The sequence below is a fragment of the Platichthys flesus genome, chromosome 9 (assembly GCF_949316205.1).
Source record: "Platichthys flesus chromosome 9, fPlaFle2.1, whole genome shotgun sequence".
Lineage (NCBI taxonomy): Eukaryota > Metazoa > Chordata > Actinopteri > Pleuronectiformes > Pleuronectidae > Platichthys > Platichthys flesus.
Window position 1 is genome coordinate 4,765,591 of NC_084953.1, and position 16,703 is coordinate 4,782,293.

The 16,703-nt window shown below is 44.0% G+C and overlaps 1 protein-coding gene across 1 annotated transcript in view; it reads left to right on the forward strand.

Moving 5' to 3' along the window:
* Positions 1–16,703, forward strand: part of LOC133961182 (ephrin type-B receptor 1-like) — a 67,915-nt gene that overhangs the window by 32,351 nt on the left and 18,861 nt on the right. The window contains exons 7-13 of the mRNA XM_062396208.1: positions 3,984–4,246; positions 5,315–5,390; positions 7,130–7,254; positions 15,123–15,288; positions 15,644–15,749; positions 16,177–16,235; positions 16,314–16,511. Coding sequence (XP_062252192.1) covers positions 3,984–4,246; positions 5,315–5,390; positions 7,130–7,254; positions 15,123–15,288; positions 15,644–15,749; positions 16,177–16,235; positions 16,314–16,511 — 993 coding nt within the window. The remainder of the gene's footprint in view (positions 1–3,983; positions 4,247–5,314; positions 5,391–7,129; positions 7,255–15,122; positions 15,289–15,643; positions 15,750–16,176; positions 16,236–16,313; positions 16,512–16,703) is intronic.

Below are 16,703 nucleotides of genomic sequence, written 5' to 3' on the forward strand. Positions count from 1 at the left end.
CTCTCCCTGTCAAACAAACACACACACACACACACACAATAAACCTGTCAATAGTGCAGCCAGGTGTGATTCTGCCTCAGGTCGACCGATACAGCTTTGTGAACGCATGATCTTCGGTCTCAAGCCCCCAATAGCTGTCGTGTTATCAGAGCTCGACATTACTGGCCCTGCCACGGCTCAATATTAACCAACTAAAAAATAAATCAATGCCTGCTTCTCATTTCTAATTCCAACTCCAACTTCGTGCGACTCGTTCGGAGTTGGTGTGCCGCAGCGTTCCCCCCCCCCCCCGCCCTCGCTCGGGGAGTTTGGGAGCAGTAAGTAATAACGCTGCCACGCTCCTCCGGCGTTTCCATTGAGGTGAATATGTGTTTAGTGTGTTGAGGAGGCGACATTGCTATTCAACACGAGGAGGCAGAGAGTCAGAGAAACGCAGGCTCCCTGTTCCACAGAGAGACGCTGTAAGTAGGTTAAAACATGAATCACTTTGGACTGTCGAGCGACTGTGCAGCTCGTCTCAAAGCGAGGGCCGCACTGTGTGTGTGCACAGGTGCTTGTGTGTGTGTGTGTGTGTGTGTGTGTGTGTGTGTGTGTGCACAGGTACGTGTGTGTGTGTTTCATCCTGGTGACCTGGATAGAAGATTCATCTTTGGGCAGTGTCGAAAAACTCTCATTCACAAGATGGACTTTATTTTACAGTTTTTTTACTCACGCATGAATTTATGTTAACATTCATTAACTTTCTCCCAAATAACAAATTGAATTGTTGAGTTGCTTCACTGCCCCTTGTGATATCAGGTGGTAATGCTTTGTTTTTTAATCTGTTTAATTTGTATTTGTAATCTTTTGCCTTAAATGTCCGGGGGTTCGAAACCAATTGCCAGGCCAGTTCCTCTCTGTGTGGAGTTGTGTATTTTCTCTCCACGCCTGCTTCCTCCTGCAGAGAAGAAACACATTTGTCTATCGCTAGATGTCAGCTCTGTTCAGCCCCCCCCCCCCCCTGACAGTGTCAGCTGGGATCAGCTTCAGACCTCTGTGACCCCTCAAAGGAACTAGTGGTATAGATAATAAGTCGTTGTTGCAACACTCTTCTGCAGCTTTGCTTTGCTTTCACACCACAAACAAACCACAGCACACTGGGAAGTAAGGACTCAACTTTTCACATTTACATTTATATCGTCCTCACCAGCCTGTTTGAAACCAAAAGCAAATGGTCGAGAGTCTTAAATTTAACAAATCAAATGCAGACAAAGACAAACTCTGGGTTCTGAGTAAAAAAAGAGGAAGTGGTTTATACTTAACGAAACACAGAGACTGCTGGGGGGGGGGGTTCAGGGAGTCCAGGGGTTTCTGTGGTGGGGCTGAGAATCCAGGGAATGTAGCAGGTGAGTGATTGGAATCAGTGTGATTGGTGTAATGCAGACAGGTGAGCAGGCAGGTGGGTTTTAGGTAGAAGGGGAACAGGCTCTGAAGACGGATGGAGAACGGGCACGGATGAGACTTAAAATATACCAAACCTCAAAGTGCCAAGTTTATTGTTATTTTTTGTGGTAATGAAACAATTTATAAGGTTAACTTATTCCGACAACAAAGCAAACACATGAAAAGCTTCACCTCAAACATCAGCAGCAGCTTTGAATTGATGCTGACAGAAGAAAACAAGAGGAGGGAAACACAGAGGGACCTTTAAATTCAAAGGCAAAAACATATTGAGGTTAAAGTTTTTTTCAAAACTGCAAAGTAAAAAAAGACAGAAAAGTACATGTGCTCCATATATTTTGATATTGTTAGAATGTATGAGGGAGCTTCACTTTCTATTTGGCACAAATCAGATAAAATCAGATCAGTGAAATGAAGAGTGTGGATATAGTTAAAAACCTGCCTCACACTGAACCTTGTGGGCTGCAGGTGTGTGTTTGAACTGTATATGTGCACGTGCTGTTGCCAGGATGTGTCCTGTTCTTATTAACATGATATTTAAAACACCTTGAGGGAATTTCTTCAAATCTTGTGCAAATATTTGATTGCAAAATGAACTGATTCGATTTTGGTGGTGGAAGGTCAATACAGACTTGTGAAAGCCATGTCTCAGGAAAACCTCCAGATTATCTTTTCAAATTTGGTATAAAACCTTCACTTTGACTCACAGAAGAACTGATTAGAATAAGTTTAATGCAGTTTTGGTCTTGTTAAGAAATCTGAGGAAATGTATTCAAATTTGATGCAAACGTTCACTTTTCCTCTGGTCAAAAATAACAACTGTTATCTGGTTTTGGTTACAAATGGAATGGATACAGTTGAGTTTCAAATTCAACGACTCTGCACGAGACACGGGTAAAGATAAACAGAAAGTCCAGCTCCTACACAGGCAATGGAAAATGAGTCAATCACCTTTTTAGGGGGTTTAAACTGAATTAAATAACCTGCAGATACCCACTTATTTTGATCGCATCTAGAAAATCCTCTTATTTACTTAAACTCAAAGATCAACAGGTGAGATTTCCGTGGTCAAAGGTCACGGTGACCTCATCACCGTGAATGCAGTGTGTCAGGAACACCCGGAGCGACTGACACGACCCTGGTTGCCTGATGCACACGACTGCAGAGCACTCGTTGGAGTTGAAGAGTATTTTTGTGTTTGGGGCCGATTGCTACGATGGAAGCAATTTAGAAAAACAGGGGGAAAAGTGCAGTTTGTGTCTCAAACTCCCTGAAGTGCGTGAAACAGTGTTTTATTGTCGCAGCAGTAAAAATGGGTGTGTAATCTCTTTTCCCACTTTTCCTGAATTAGACTGCGTGTGTGTGCTGCGAGATATTAAGTGTCAGGCTGCGTTGAAGAATTTGTTTTTGTTCTGTTCAGATGAAAACAAGATTGAGTGAGTATCTGTGTCAGCACGCCGCATGCGCCCCGGTGCATATAATTATGAATGCACATCTTTTGACGGGTCCTGTCTCTCTCAGCAGGAACGTTCAGGAGATCATGCTGCTTAGATTTTCACCCCCCCGACTGATTGTTGGTACTGACTGCGCCAAGGTTGAATACCCGTTTCATCTCGGCAGATTTTCGTCTCGACATGTCGCGTGTGTGTGTCTGTGTGTCGGAGTGAAGCCGCTTGGTGTAACCTTGTGAAAACTCAGGGTTTGTGTTTATGAGTCGCTGTAGTTCCCTAAAAACCAGACAAAAGGACTCTGATTCTCTGACTGGTGGTGGAGACCTACCATCGCTCACAGCCCTGGTTAAACCTGTCTGTGCTGAATGGGATGTTCACCTGGCCTGTGGTGATGCTGGTTGAAGCTTTATTTATGAAACATGAAGAGAGTGGACCTGCAGTAATAAAGCTCAGACCGGCTGCAGGACCCTGAAACCACACCACCGCCGCCTTGGGAAAAATCGACTTGATTGTTCACGTTGACTTTTTGTCTGGTCCGTGTCCCATCTACTGACATGGAGGAGGCGGGGTTTATGACCTGCACTGCAGCCAAGCCACCAGGGGGCGATCCAGATGTCAGATACACATGTGTGAATGGGGAACATGTGCTGCACTACTCCTGCTTACAATAAATAAATACAGAAATTAATAAATAAATCAAATATGACACATACTCTCATCATATTTACACTTGGTTATATTTACCGGAATGTTTCCAAACACAACATCTAAACACGAAGGCAACCTGCTGGTGCAACAGTTTACTCCACTGACATCTTGTGATAATAACAAATATCCATATGGAAGCAGTTACTACCAAGCACTTAATTAAAAGAACAAATGATTTACTGAGTCGCACCATAATGAAGTTTGATGGCATCCAGGTGTGCTGCATTGAGCCGATTAATATCTGCATCACTTCGGCGTGGACACACACATACACACACACACACACACACACACACACACACACACACACACACACACACACACACACACACACACACACACACACACTCTCTCTCTCTCTCACACTCTGTCCTCATCCTCCAGGTGTCCCCTCAGCTCCTCGCAATCTGGTCTCGGTCGTCAACCAGACGTCGGTGCTGCTGGAGTGGCACACGCCGCGGGACACGGGCCACCGCGCCGACCTGTCCTACAACGTGGTGTGCCGCCGGTGCGTCAGCAACGAGCGCCGGGCGTGCCAGCCGTGTGACGACAGCGTGGTGTTCGTCCCGGGGAGGCGGCGGCTGAAGGACACGACGGCGGAGATCAGCAAGCTGCGGGCGCACACGTCCTACACCTTCGACGTACAGGTCGGTCCCTGAGGAGTGGGGAGTGTGGGGTGGGGTGGGGGGGGTTTGTTCAGTCCATTGGGCATCAAACTCTAACCATATGTTTAGGTTCACGTGTTTTTTAGCTGCTGCTTTGTGGAGGATCACAAATGGGTTCATCCTGGATTCAGAGTGGACTCAATTTTACCCAGAATCCCATGCAATATATTCCACTCCACTGTTGACTCCGGCTTTTGGCTCCTCGATGCTTTCAACTCTTTGCTTCAAATGCAAATAGCCTCAGATATTTACCATGATGCTCGAGCACGCTGAGGCTGCATCGATGTTTTTCCGACACGCAGGCTTTCGTGCACAATCTGCAGTCTCATCATGTCGTCTCAGAACACACAGGAGTCTATAAAGCTTGAGCGGCGGCGAACTCTCACTGCATCAAAGCCGAGTGTCTCAGTGAAGTTCAGCTGCTGCGTCGTTGTTCAGGGACGAGAGTTTGTAACTCAAACTTCTCCGTGTAGCCAGAGGAGGTGGAGGTCAGAGGTCAGTGGGTCGATTACAGGGAATTACATTCTTTTTTTTAGGATCCACTCAAGTATGAAATCTTTAACACTGAGAGACGCTGATGAGTAATGAGGACTGGTCCTGTCACGAGTTCATCTTCCTTTAATCTGTTGTGGGATGCACCGATCAATACAGATGTATGAATGCAGTGGAATAATATTACTGATTTATGAAAGTTTTGAGAGTATTTTTTTTTACTGAAGAAAGAGATGAATTATTACTTTGTTTGATGCCTACTCCAACAAGTCAGAGTCATCTTGAGAACTTAACTTGCAGAATTAGGCTTATGTAGCACGTCAATATCACCTCTAAGGCTAACTCCTCATCTCTCCAGGTTGAAGAAAGTCAAAAATAATTAGGATATTTGCCCATTTATCCGGATCCAGTTGATTGTCTACGTGTGGTTTAAAGCAAGTTTATGTCCGATGTGTAGCAACAGAAACAAATGGGGTAAATGACTTTATGTGTTAACTGTTACAATAAGTATTAATGTTAATCCTCTGACTACACTTGACTACACTTTATATTCTGCAGGCAATCAATGGCGTCTCCAACAAGAGCCCTTACCCCGCCCAGCATCTGTCAATCAACATAACAACCAATCAGGCTGGTGAGTGGGGACGGGGAGGGCAGTGGCTGTGTGATGGTGTGTGTAACTTTAATCATGTGTGTGTGTGTGTGTGTGTGTGTGTGTAAGCATACCCAGGGCCATGTTGGATTAAGCGAGAGAGGGATGCCTCGGGGACAAATGAAATTGAGCTACAGTCCTTTAATTCATGAAACATGTCATCTGTCATCCTCTGTCTCCTTCTCTCTCCTGCACATCAACAGCTTTTATCCTCTTTACCTCTCTCCATCCATCTCTCTCTCTCTCTCTCTCTCCATCCCTCTCTTTCTCACTTCCCCTCTTCGAGCCTTTATCCCCCCCCTCCCCCTCTCTATCTCACTCAATCTCTTGACATTACGATTCTTCAAACCGTAAAGTGAGCTGAGTTACTGCTACATCAGTTCTTTATAGAGACGGACTCGAGTGGTATTTCCGCCGCCGCCCAGATTTACATTTGAAAGCTGCTTTCCCTCGTCACATCATTTACCTCATCCACGGCAGCCGGGGCTTGTTCCTTATCAAAACCTAATCCATTCTCACCTTGATGCTGCTGCTGCTGCTGCTGCTGCTGCTGCTGCTCAATGAGCACATATGCCACCGCACTCGGGTGCAGGACTCTCTTATTCCTGAAACCTTTTAGGACTCGACAAGAAGTCTTCTACTTTCTGGTTGATTTCACTTTGTGGGGATTTACATTTTTCGTGAATCATTTCTGAGCTTGTTTCATTGAACCCTGAGGAAGAGAAACCGACCATTAAGAGGCGACTATTGTGGTAATGTTTTCAAAAAGATGGAGTTTCAGGTGACAGCTCAGCTCAGCCTGTTGTATTATGGCTGCACTAGAAGTGGCTCTTCATGTGTGACAGCGTTTACTGAGGATTATGGGAGTCACATGATGCTGATGACTCTGCTGTGTCACATTCAAACCATCTCCCAGCATTATGATGCTTTTTCAATTAAATCTAACCCCTGAAAGTTGGGACCCAACAAAGGTTAATGTCTTTATTATGTTGTTCACAGGAGAGGACTAAATCGTTTTTCTTAATATATTCACATCTTTTCGTCATCATGAACGTAGTCTGGGCGTTTGTTTAACTCTGGTTCTGTTGTCAGTTCGGTTGTTGTATTCAACAATTTTAGGAATCATCACGAAACAAGGATACTAGAAGGAATCCTGTTATTTTCCCATTGTTTGATTCTGTCTCAATTGGTCCAATAGTCCAAACCATCAAAATGAACCATCGGGGCGGGGGGGGGACAACTTCAGTCAGTTCATCTGGATCATGGATCGATGGTTTGAGTTCGGACTAAACTGAAAAGTCTGAAGTTTCGGCCCAAACTAGCTGTGAAAGTGCCCTAAGTTTCCTTTTAATGGAGTTTGGATCAATTTGATGCCTCTCACACTTGTGTAGTGTCGGTCTCTCTGTCCCGGATGAAAACCATCACATAAAAACTAACAGCTAACAGCTTCCAGTTCCCAAAAACTATGAGTGAAAACACATTGCAGACATAACTCTTGCTTCTCCCTCAGTGACAAGTGCTGTGATTTGATTTCATGAGCCGGGATAAGGAAGTGGTTTCTCTCCTCTGGGTGTAAATAATCCTCGACAATACATCATTACATTACACTCCATATCTGTACACCAGGATTTGTGGCGTTTAAGCTTGTCGGCAAATCTTTTAAACGTCTAACTGATTGTGTACTCGTTTGTGTGTGTGTGTGTGTGTGTGTTTTTTTACAGCTCCCTCAGTAGTTCCCATAATGCACCAAGTGAGCTCAACCAGCCGCAGTTTCTCGTTGTCTTGGCCACCGCCTGAACAGCCCAACGGAATTATCCTCGACTACGAGATCCGATACTTTGACAAGGTAGAGTGGGATGACTAACGCCTGTGTGTCTTTGTTTGTGTGTGTTTTTTTGTGTCATCATGGTCACAGCCAGGAATCCGTTAGAGTCGATAAAACAGGTGAATCAGTAATCGACTGCTTCAAAGTCGTTTATTATCCAGACTCGTCCTGAGGAGCAGATTTTTTACTGGAAAACACAACAGTTCATTAGTTTAACACAGACGCAGGAGAAACGAACCAGTCAGAGAAACACAGGATTTAATTCAGCGATGCACGAAAACACACAAAACCATCGGGTGATTCAAGTTAAGATGCTGTGTTTGTATTTTGGCATCGAGGAGAAGTTTGGATGAAAAGATTTACAAGCCACCGAACTCAATGTGTCTGTTAAACAGGAAGCAACAGCCAGCAGATGCTAGCTTAGCTTAGCGCACACGCCGGGTTCACAGAGGTAATAAAATCCACGACCACGTTTGAAGTCGTCTAATAACACGTTGTGTGTTTTTCTTTAATCGAAGCAAAAACTCAAGTCCTGCCATTGCTGTAAGGTTGCCAGACAACAAGCTGAGAGTCAAAGAGATACTGCCCAATAATACCGAAAGTTGACGCCGTCAGATTTATATGATATAACGTTTTAATAAGTATATTTAGAGGAGGTGGTACTCAGATGTGTTTACCTCTGGGCTGAGTCATTCTATTGATTGAGCTAAGCTAAGCTAGGCGTGTTCTGGTGTTTGTAACGCATCCAATGCTCATGTTCTTACAATTTTATAAAACATAAAACAACGATGACAACAACAACATCCATGTAACCCTCACCAATGAAAAGCTGTTAAAAAATGCTGCAGGTTTAACAAGGAGAAAGAACCTTTCAATAATAAATGAAAGGTTATTTAAATACATATTTGATGACAGGATGTTGTGATAAATCTTTCCAGCTATTTTACCGAAAACTAAAATAAATCAATGTCTACTGTACTTCTCGATGCAGCTGCTAGCAGTAACCATGTTGATAATGGTATTAGAAAGAGTGAATATCAGTGGGAAACACTGGGGGTCAAAGTCGTTACTTTCTCGTCACAACAAGTAAACCACCGGTTGATTAAAGAAATCATCATTATTATGATTCAGCAGCTGGAAAGTGTTCGGTGCCTCTCGAGACGTGACACCATGATTAATAAATGACGGCTGAAGGCAGAACCCTGTCAACACATTGCTTCTGTTTTAGATTAATAACTCCTGTAATTGATTTATTTCCTCTCTCGTTTGTGCCACACGTCTAATTTAAGAGTTGAGTTCATGTATCATCATCTTTCTTTTTTTTTTACCGTATTATTTCCTCATAAGTCAGGATTAGTCTTGGAGCTATTATGCATATTTCATGTTGCCTGCAGTCACACTGACAAGGTTGTACAATGACAGGAAGCCATTTCCTTTCTTTTTCTGTTTTATTCAAGCACAGATAAACTCCTGATAATAGTCACGCAGCAAAAAATGAGCTCGTGTCAAACTGAACTTTAAAAGAAAAGTGCAGCTGTGGGCCAAAGGATGTGCAATTAAATTATCTTTAAAAAAACGAACAAAAGAAAGGGTGAGGACTCGTGCACATCTCAGGGGTCTTCTGCCGGCTCCCCCTCACTTCAATCGCCAGAAGAAACATTAGCTCATAAAAGTTTAAAAACACAATTATGGACAGTCATTTTCTTTTAACCCCCACAAACCTACAAAGAAAGTTTTATATTTTTGCCTTTGCTGGGTTTATTCTCACAGTCAGATGTTTTATTGCTGTTGCCGTCCTAGTTGAATCATTAAATATTTTATAATTTTTTTTTAACAAGCGGCAGAAGGTGAAACTACATATTTAATAGCTGTTTTATAGGAAGGTAATACGTCAGCCGTCCCAGTCATTTTCCCTGTGATGCTATGACATGTTTTTCCTGCTCTCATGCAGTTTTTCATTATGGTTTCTGGCTGTGGGGTGATGGCTGCATATATTCGTGGGGAGAAATGTTAAAGTCTCTGTTTGGACCTCAGTGTCGGCTGAAACCAGCACAAGCCACTGGTTCTACCAAGAACAGGTGTTATGCCGAGCTCTCCCTGCAGTGGATGGTAAAAACTGTACGGATGTTTTGACCGTGCACACAGTTCTCTGGATCAACATCACAAACAACAAAGTTAGAGAACTTTTGTATGTTTTATGAGAAGTGTAATGCAAATTTGGATTATTGTGAAATGTGGTGGGACTAATCGGGAAGTGGCGAGTATAGGATATGTCAAGAAAATCTCCAGAGAAGCAGGGAGAACGTCAACAACAACAAGGTTCCTGCACCTCAACTGCACTTTTCACCAAAAACAAGCAGATGTTCTACTCTGAGCTCCCTCCAGATATTTGACCACCCTACTCTCTTTCTAAGGACGAGCACAGCAGCCACCTTATGGACGAAACTCCTTTGGACACTTTATCCATGATCTCAGTCTTTCAGTCACTGCTCGACAGTCGTGATCATTGCTCATGGAGAATTAAGAGCTTCACCGTTATCGTAACAGCCACATTTCAATCAAGAGAGACTTCTAGAGACACAAGTGAAAAAGAGAGAATTGGAATGATATACATAAATCAGACCCCAGTGGGAATAAGAATGCCATGGAAGTAGTCCTATCTAGGAATTAGGTGCTTTGGTTATGAAGGACACTGGTGGTGGTGATTAGGAGCGGAGCACAAAGATGGGACAACTGATGAGAGCTTCCGATTGGATGGTTTGAAAGGAGATGACCACGTATTCCGAGTTGAGGTGGTGCAGATGGGTCATTTATCGTGGTATTTCATTTTCACATCTTACAGGTGATTGGCTCAAGGCGTGTCAGGTTGTGATTGGCCCCTTCTGAGACTCTGTCATTGTTCCAGGACTTTGTGAATCCACAGAACCTGAATTTAAAAACACCACATCCCTGCTCCAGCGCCGCAGGGAACCCAGGGCTGCCCCCTGGAGCCGGACCAGGGAGGAGAAATCAACAGCCAGAATCTGGAGGCTGTCATGACGAATGCCCACCACTTACACAAATAGACACTGATGAAATGCGGTTCACCGTAACTCATGTTGATTCCTAACTGCTCAGGCTCCTGTTCAGATTTGAAGGAAGATGGAAGACAGGTTCTGTAGCAGCAGCAGTAACGATCACCCGTCAGTGTTTTGCAAAGGAGAATAAAACATGAATGCGATGATGAAAAGTGTCGCCCCCCCCCCCCCCCCCCTTTCAGACATCTTGAGAGCACTCTCTCCCTATCTGAATCTCTTACCGACAAAAAGACTAAAGCAGCAATTTACACTCTCTGCTGTAGTGGAGGCTGCTGAAATCCCAGCTCCTGAACTCCTGGGCTCCGTGAGGCTGAAGCAATCAGGCCTCCAGCTGTTCTGTTGTGGACAAGGTCTTAAACCTGTAGGAACCAGGAGACGGAGGCGCAGAACGCTGTCAGAGTGCAGTGATCAAAGACCTTCAAACCCGGGGGAACCTATGATGGCATCTGATTCAGGTGGCGAGTCGCTGAAGACCTGATTGCTTTCCCATCAAAGACATGCTGCTCGGAGACTGAAGGAAAAAAAGAAAACTCAAAGAAAACTCAAAGAAATGGGCATTTGTGGCTGCACATCTCGTCTCTCTTTGTTATTCAGTCAATGGGAGGCAAGGCCTGTTTGAAGAAGAAGAATTAAAAGCGTATCTATATCACCTAAAGCTAGGCACCAGAATATCCTCACCTTTTTTATGAAGCCGAGCCAACTGCCGCAGAGACAGATAGTCTTTCACCACAGTCGGATAAAAAGACAAAGATCCAAGCACCTACCAGGGATTGTGTAGGATGCACAGGAAGGTACACGATGCCTCCTCGTCCACTGCCCACATTCTGAATCCCTGCCATCTTAGTTATTTTTTCCTTTTTAACAGAAAATAGTTTTTGGCATTCTTTGGGGAAACCACGTAATTTCTCTGCACTTATTTCTCTCCTTTTTTTTAATACTTACAGACGTTCCTTAACTCACTGAAAGTGCAAACTTGAAATGTTCGAGACTCTCGTCAGTTCTCTTTCTTATCTATTCTCTTTGATGAAAACACTCTGAGTAAAGTCCATGACTCCAGAGGGCTCGCTCACAGATTTCAATTTTCCTGCACAACGGAGTATGGAGTATGTGATTTCACCGCGCTGCACAGGAGGAGGAGACAAAATGTGTTTGTGTGTCGTTTTTTTATTGTTGGGGATATTACTGCTGCTTGTGGTGTTGATCAGTATTCTCGTGTAAAATCCTATGTGACTATTTAAATACAGCAGTAACACAACCATTTATCACTACACAAGTAATTGCACAACAACTCTGAGGTACGCCTCCCAACATGTATGTTGATGCTTTGGATAATTGCTTTCAACTATTTAGGCAAATTAACCGATAATTTATGTTTACAATCATCATTCATAACCTTGGCCTCCTACAGTATCTTTTTTAATGAGATTAAAGTCTTAACCACATTATATTCCAAACAGGCTTTTCTCCTTCTTACTCTTATGTTAAGAAATGCTACTAAAGATAATCAACACATGCAGATTCAGTGTCTAATGTGCGATGTAATGGAAGCTGGGACACAACTGTGAAATGTTACACAAAGAGATCTTCCAGAACTCATTGAATGTGATTCATCTACAATTAGTGAAGTGGATTTATGGCTTTTTATAAGCGTGTGGTACCTGAAAGCTTTTTCTATCATCATTTCAAGAGGGAAACGTTTGCAGGTCCTTTTGTTCAGAGCTCACTGTAATTCAAACTCACTGCTGATTGTGCTTGTCAGAAAAAAACAATTCAGCAAGTTGTATAATGAGCTTTGTACGTTTTTCTGAAGAGTCACTCACTCGTTGTTTTCTGGGAAATACTGAGTCTCCTCTCAAGAGTAGAAGCTGAAGAAGTCTGCCTGCTGAATATTGTCTCAGGAATGAGTTCTGGTGCAGAGTTCTTTAAGCCAATTGTTTGAAAATTATAAAAATAAATGTATTTGAGTATGAAGCCTACTTAAGTCCCAACTCATGACAATACACTTTTTACATATTAGTTGAAAACTGCAGTTAAACACATCTTTTTTATTTGTGCTGGATTGTCTGTTTAAATCTTCTGAAACCTTCAGTCCTGATAAAATACTTAGAAACCAGGTTGTACTGCTCCTCGCAGTAAAAAGCACAAGATACCACGCTGGGATATTGGTGTAATCAAGAGAAGAAGAATCTCCTAAAATACGAGTGTTCTTCACACGGTGGGGGGGGACTATATTCCAAAGTTCTGGTAACGGAGAAAGTTAGAGGAGCGACAGACAAAGAAAGCGAAAAAAGTTTGGGACTCTGCCTCTCGGAGAGCAATTAGACTGAGTCGAGGACAGAGCGGAGCAGTGCACTCTGGGAGATGAACTGTAGCTGCAGTCTGACAGTCACAGATAAAACCAGCACTTAGTGAAAAAAAAAAAAAATCAGGGCAACGACTTTATTGTAAGTCGGCCGTATTTGCTGCAGCCTTTTGCTTTCAGGTTATTAAACATGGAAGCCAATTAAGATTCAGACTCAAAGGCTTAAAGTTAGTTCTTTCATTGTCTCCTCTTCTCATTCTTCTTCCTTGATAAACATCTGAAGAAGAGAGAAATACTGTATTTCACGTCGTAGACAAGCCGAAGGCATAAAGTGACTAATTTTAGCTCCGAGCTCCAAGTGAAGACGTCCTCAGGGAGCAGTTTGATAAGCCAGACAACTGCACCTCCTTTTCCTGCTACTTTGTCATTTCTCCACCTTCCTTTTCTCCATGATTCTCCTCCTCCTCTTCCTCCATCACCCCCACCCCCACTCCCTCACCTCCCCCTACCCTCTTAGCCACTCTGTAGATAATGAGGTTTTAATGTAGTAAATTTGATATGGTGCAGGAAGGCAGGATTTTCCCCCCACTACTTATCTCTGGCTACCAGACATTCCCAGATGGGCTGTCCCCTAACCTCTTCACTGTGGCAAGCATAGAGCGCACCCCCCCATCACTCAGACACACACACACACACACACCTCCAAACCCCAACCCTGACACAACACTCCCCATTTCTGTGGTCACTTCTAAATATAACTCTCTATATCTTATTCCCCCTCAGCAAGTCTACAGGAGGATTAGTCGAGTCTGGTTGTCGTACAATTTTCCGTATATAAATAGGGTTTGGTCTCGTTTAGGGTTTCTTCCCCCGATACTGGTGCTAAACCGAACTCTGCACTGGGATGCGATCCGGTAGGTTTCGGAACCCAGCCCTATACATAGATCTATATGGTAAAAGAACCTAATTCATGTCTTCTGTGTTCTATCCACAGAGCTTTTTTATCATGGCTAATCTACTCTAATGGAACAGCCTTCAGGGACCATTTAGGGTTCAGTGGGTTGCCCTTTTTGACATGGGAGGAGGCGGGGATCAAACCACCGACCCTCTGGTTGCCTATTTCTATGAGATAAAAAACTGCAGCGCCTATGGCTCTACCTCCTAAGCCACAGTCATCTATAGATCATATTGACTCCTCATATGATATCAACCACAGTGACACAAGTGTTTTAAGATGTTTTTTAATAAGAATAATAGTGTTAACGCTAATCAATCTCAATCTTCTTCTAACCCAGTTTTCATTTGCTAACCCTCCTTCTCTCTAACCTCCACCAACCATCACTCTCTTCCCACTTTTCCTCCCGATGAACTCTCCTCATCACCTTCATCCTCTCTCCTCCTCTCCTCTGAGCTCTGGTGTCGACCCCTCCGCCTCCTCCATCCCCTCCACCTGATTCGCTCCCGCTCCTTTCATGCCATCATCGCACCATATCTGTCTCTCTCTGGACCGCTTCCGATTCTGCCGCAGTGAAAACCTTTTTATCTGTGAGAAATGGGTGACAGGGAGCACAGGAGGAGGGCAGACGCAGATGGAGGTAAAACGTTGTGGCCGAGGCTTTACGAGATGGACCTGATACGTGTGATGGCTAATCCACCTCAGGAGGAGGGCAGTGGGGGGGAGGGGGAGAGGGGGGGGGGGAGAAACGCTCAGGTAGACCCATTGCTCTGGGCAACAGCTAATTAACCACAGAGCGCTGGAGGGATGACGTGTTTGCAGGAAAAACAGGAATGAATGAAAAGAGGATGGGAGGGAGATGGAAAGCAGCATGAAGGAGGAGAAAGAAGAAAGGATTTAAGAGGCTTAGGCAAGAGAAATATGAAGAAGGGGGTGGAGGGGGAAACGAGTGATGACTGGAGGTGTTGAAACGTTCCTCTGACCAGGGAGGTGGTCTCCATTTGGATCAGAATGAACTTCACTGGTTCACCTTGAGCCACAAACGGTATCTTGGACTCATGGATCTGTATTGAAATGTGTCACAATAAAGAGTCGGCTTAGCTGCATCTTTTATTTTCCATTGACAATAGTTTCTACAACACGTTTCCCGGGATAAACTTTAATCCTTTAAATCTACAATCTACCACAGGGGGTAAATGCAAAGCTTTTATTTTATTGTAATGTTTTTAAAGGTATGAACATATAAATTGGGACGGACACAGACCTTTAAAGCTTTTAGAAACCAAACAGTAGTTGAAGTTATTTCAACTGTTGGGAAAACTTGGGAAAGATAAAGAACATGATGGAGACCAGCTTGGTGTGATTAAGATCTAAGATTGAATTAAAACTCAAGATGCTGCAGCTACTCGGTCCTGCCAGGGCGTCTGTAGAGTTTGAAGTCTGAAAGAATTAATCTCGTCTCAGCTGAAAGCCAAAATCTTCAGTCTCCTTTAGTCTTATACTGCGTCTTGGCCGACCGTGAAACATGACCATCTGTCTCTGCACCGTCCTGCAGTCCCAGTCATCGCACCTGAACAGCTCCGTGGTCCAGAGCGAGGCGCCCAACATGGTTCTGGAGGGACTGAGGCCTGGAACCGGCTACGTGGTCCAGGTGAGGGCCCGCACCGTGGCTGGCTACGGAGCCTACAGCAGAGAGATGCTCTTCCAAACACTCACCGACGGTAAGTGGGTTAGTGTTGGTTAAAGTGTGTGTGTTTGTGTGTGTGTGTGTGTGTGTGTCTGTGTGTGTGTGGGCGGTCGAGCAGCTTTTTTATGGTGTGGAGGAAAGAGAGTGCAGGACTAAGAGAGAGAGGGAGAGATTTGTGTGAGGTCGAGCAAGAGTGAAAATCTGGCTGTGGCCTGTAATGATATTTTATGTGTGTATTATAGGGAGAAAACTGCCAGGTGTATATTTTGCCTTCCGGATATTCTCAGTTGTGTGTAGGTGTGAGCATCTAAAAATATATAAATAATACCTCTCTATCCAATTTGTCTTCTCTTGTGTGTGTGTCTGTGTGTGTGTGTGTGTGTGTGTAGATGAGTATAAGTCAGAGCTGGGACAGCAGCTCTCCATGATTGCCGGCTCTTTAGTGGCTGGAGTGTGTATCGTCTCATTGGTTGCTATCGCCATCATCTGTTCCAGGTAACACACACTCACACTCTCTCACACACTCACACTCACACACACACACACATATATTCCCACATGCATCTTTTACATATGCAACCAAACACGCTTTAAAGATGTGTATAAATGTATAATCACCAGAATTAATGGCACAAGTTGGTACAAGGAATTATAACGAAACTGCTGCTCTGCACTTCTATTTTTTTATTTGATTGCATAACAGTTTTAAAGTGGAGCCTCTGAAACACTTGAAGTTTGTGGAGAGCAACACGCTGCCCCCTCTGTTTGTGTTGCAATACATTTCTTGCGTTCCATACCAAAATAAAAGCAGCACACACGGAACAGTACAGTCACCAAATATTAATGAATACTTAAAGACTAAATTTCTGTTTTCTTGCCACTTTTGTCCATAAATTCTCTCCGTGCACGTTGTTGTCTGCAGGAGACGGCAGCTGAAGGAGACTTTGTACGGTGACAAGATGCCACAGTACAACACAGGAGGTACGTGTTCACTTATAAAATAACAACTCCTCCCACACATCAACCTTTTTATCTGAACTTTCTCATCCTCTGCTTCAGAGGCGACTCTGAGGCCTGACATGTTCAGCGGCCCCACCCCCACCGTGACCTTTCCCACCCTGTCCGAGGGTCACAGTTCACCGGGGGTCAAGATCTACATCGACCCCTTCACCTACGAGGACCCCAACGAGGCTGTGCGGGAGTTCGCCAAGGAAATCGACCCGTCCTGTGTGAAGATAGAGGAAGTTGTCGGATCAGGTAGAAATATCCATAGACAAAATATCCCTAAACCTCCGGGCTTAGCCTCTGACTCCTCTCTCACGGTGTCTCAATCGTCTGTTTGAAGAAAAAACTCAACGATCGGCTGATTGTGCTATTGTTCTATTTGAGCTTTGAAGAGTTGAAGAGTGAGAAGGAAGTCACAGGCCACAGCGACTTTAAACTGCTTCA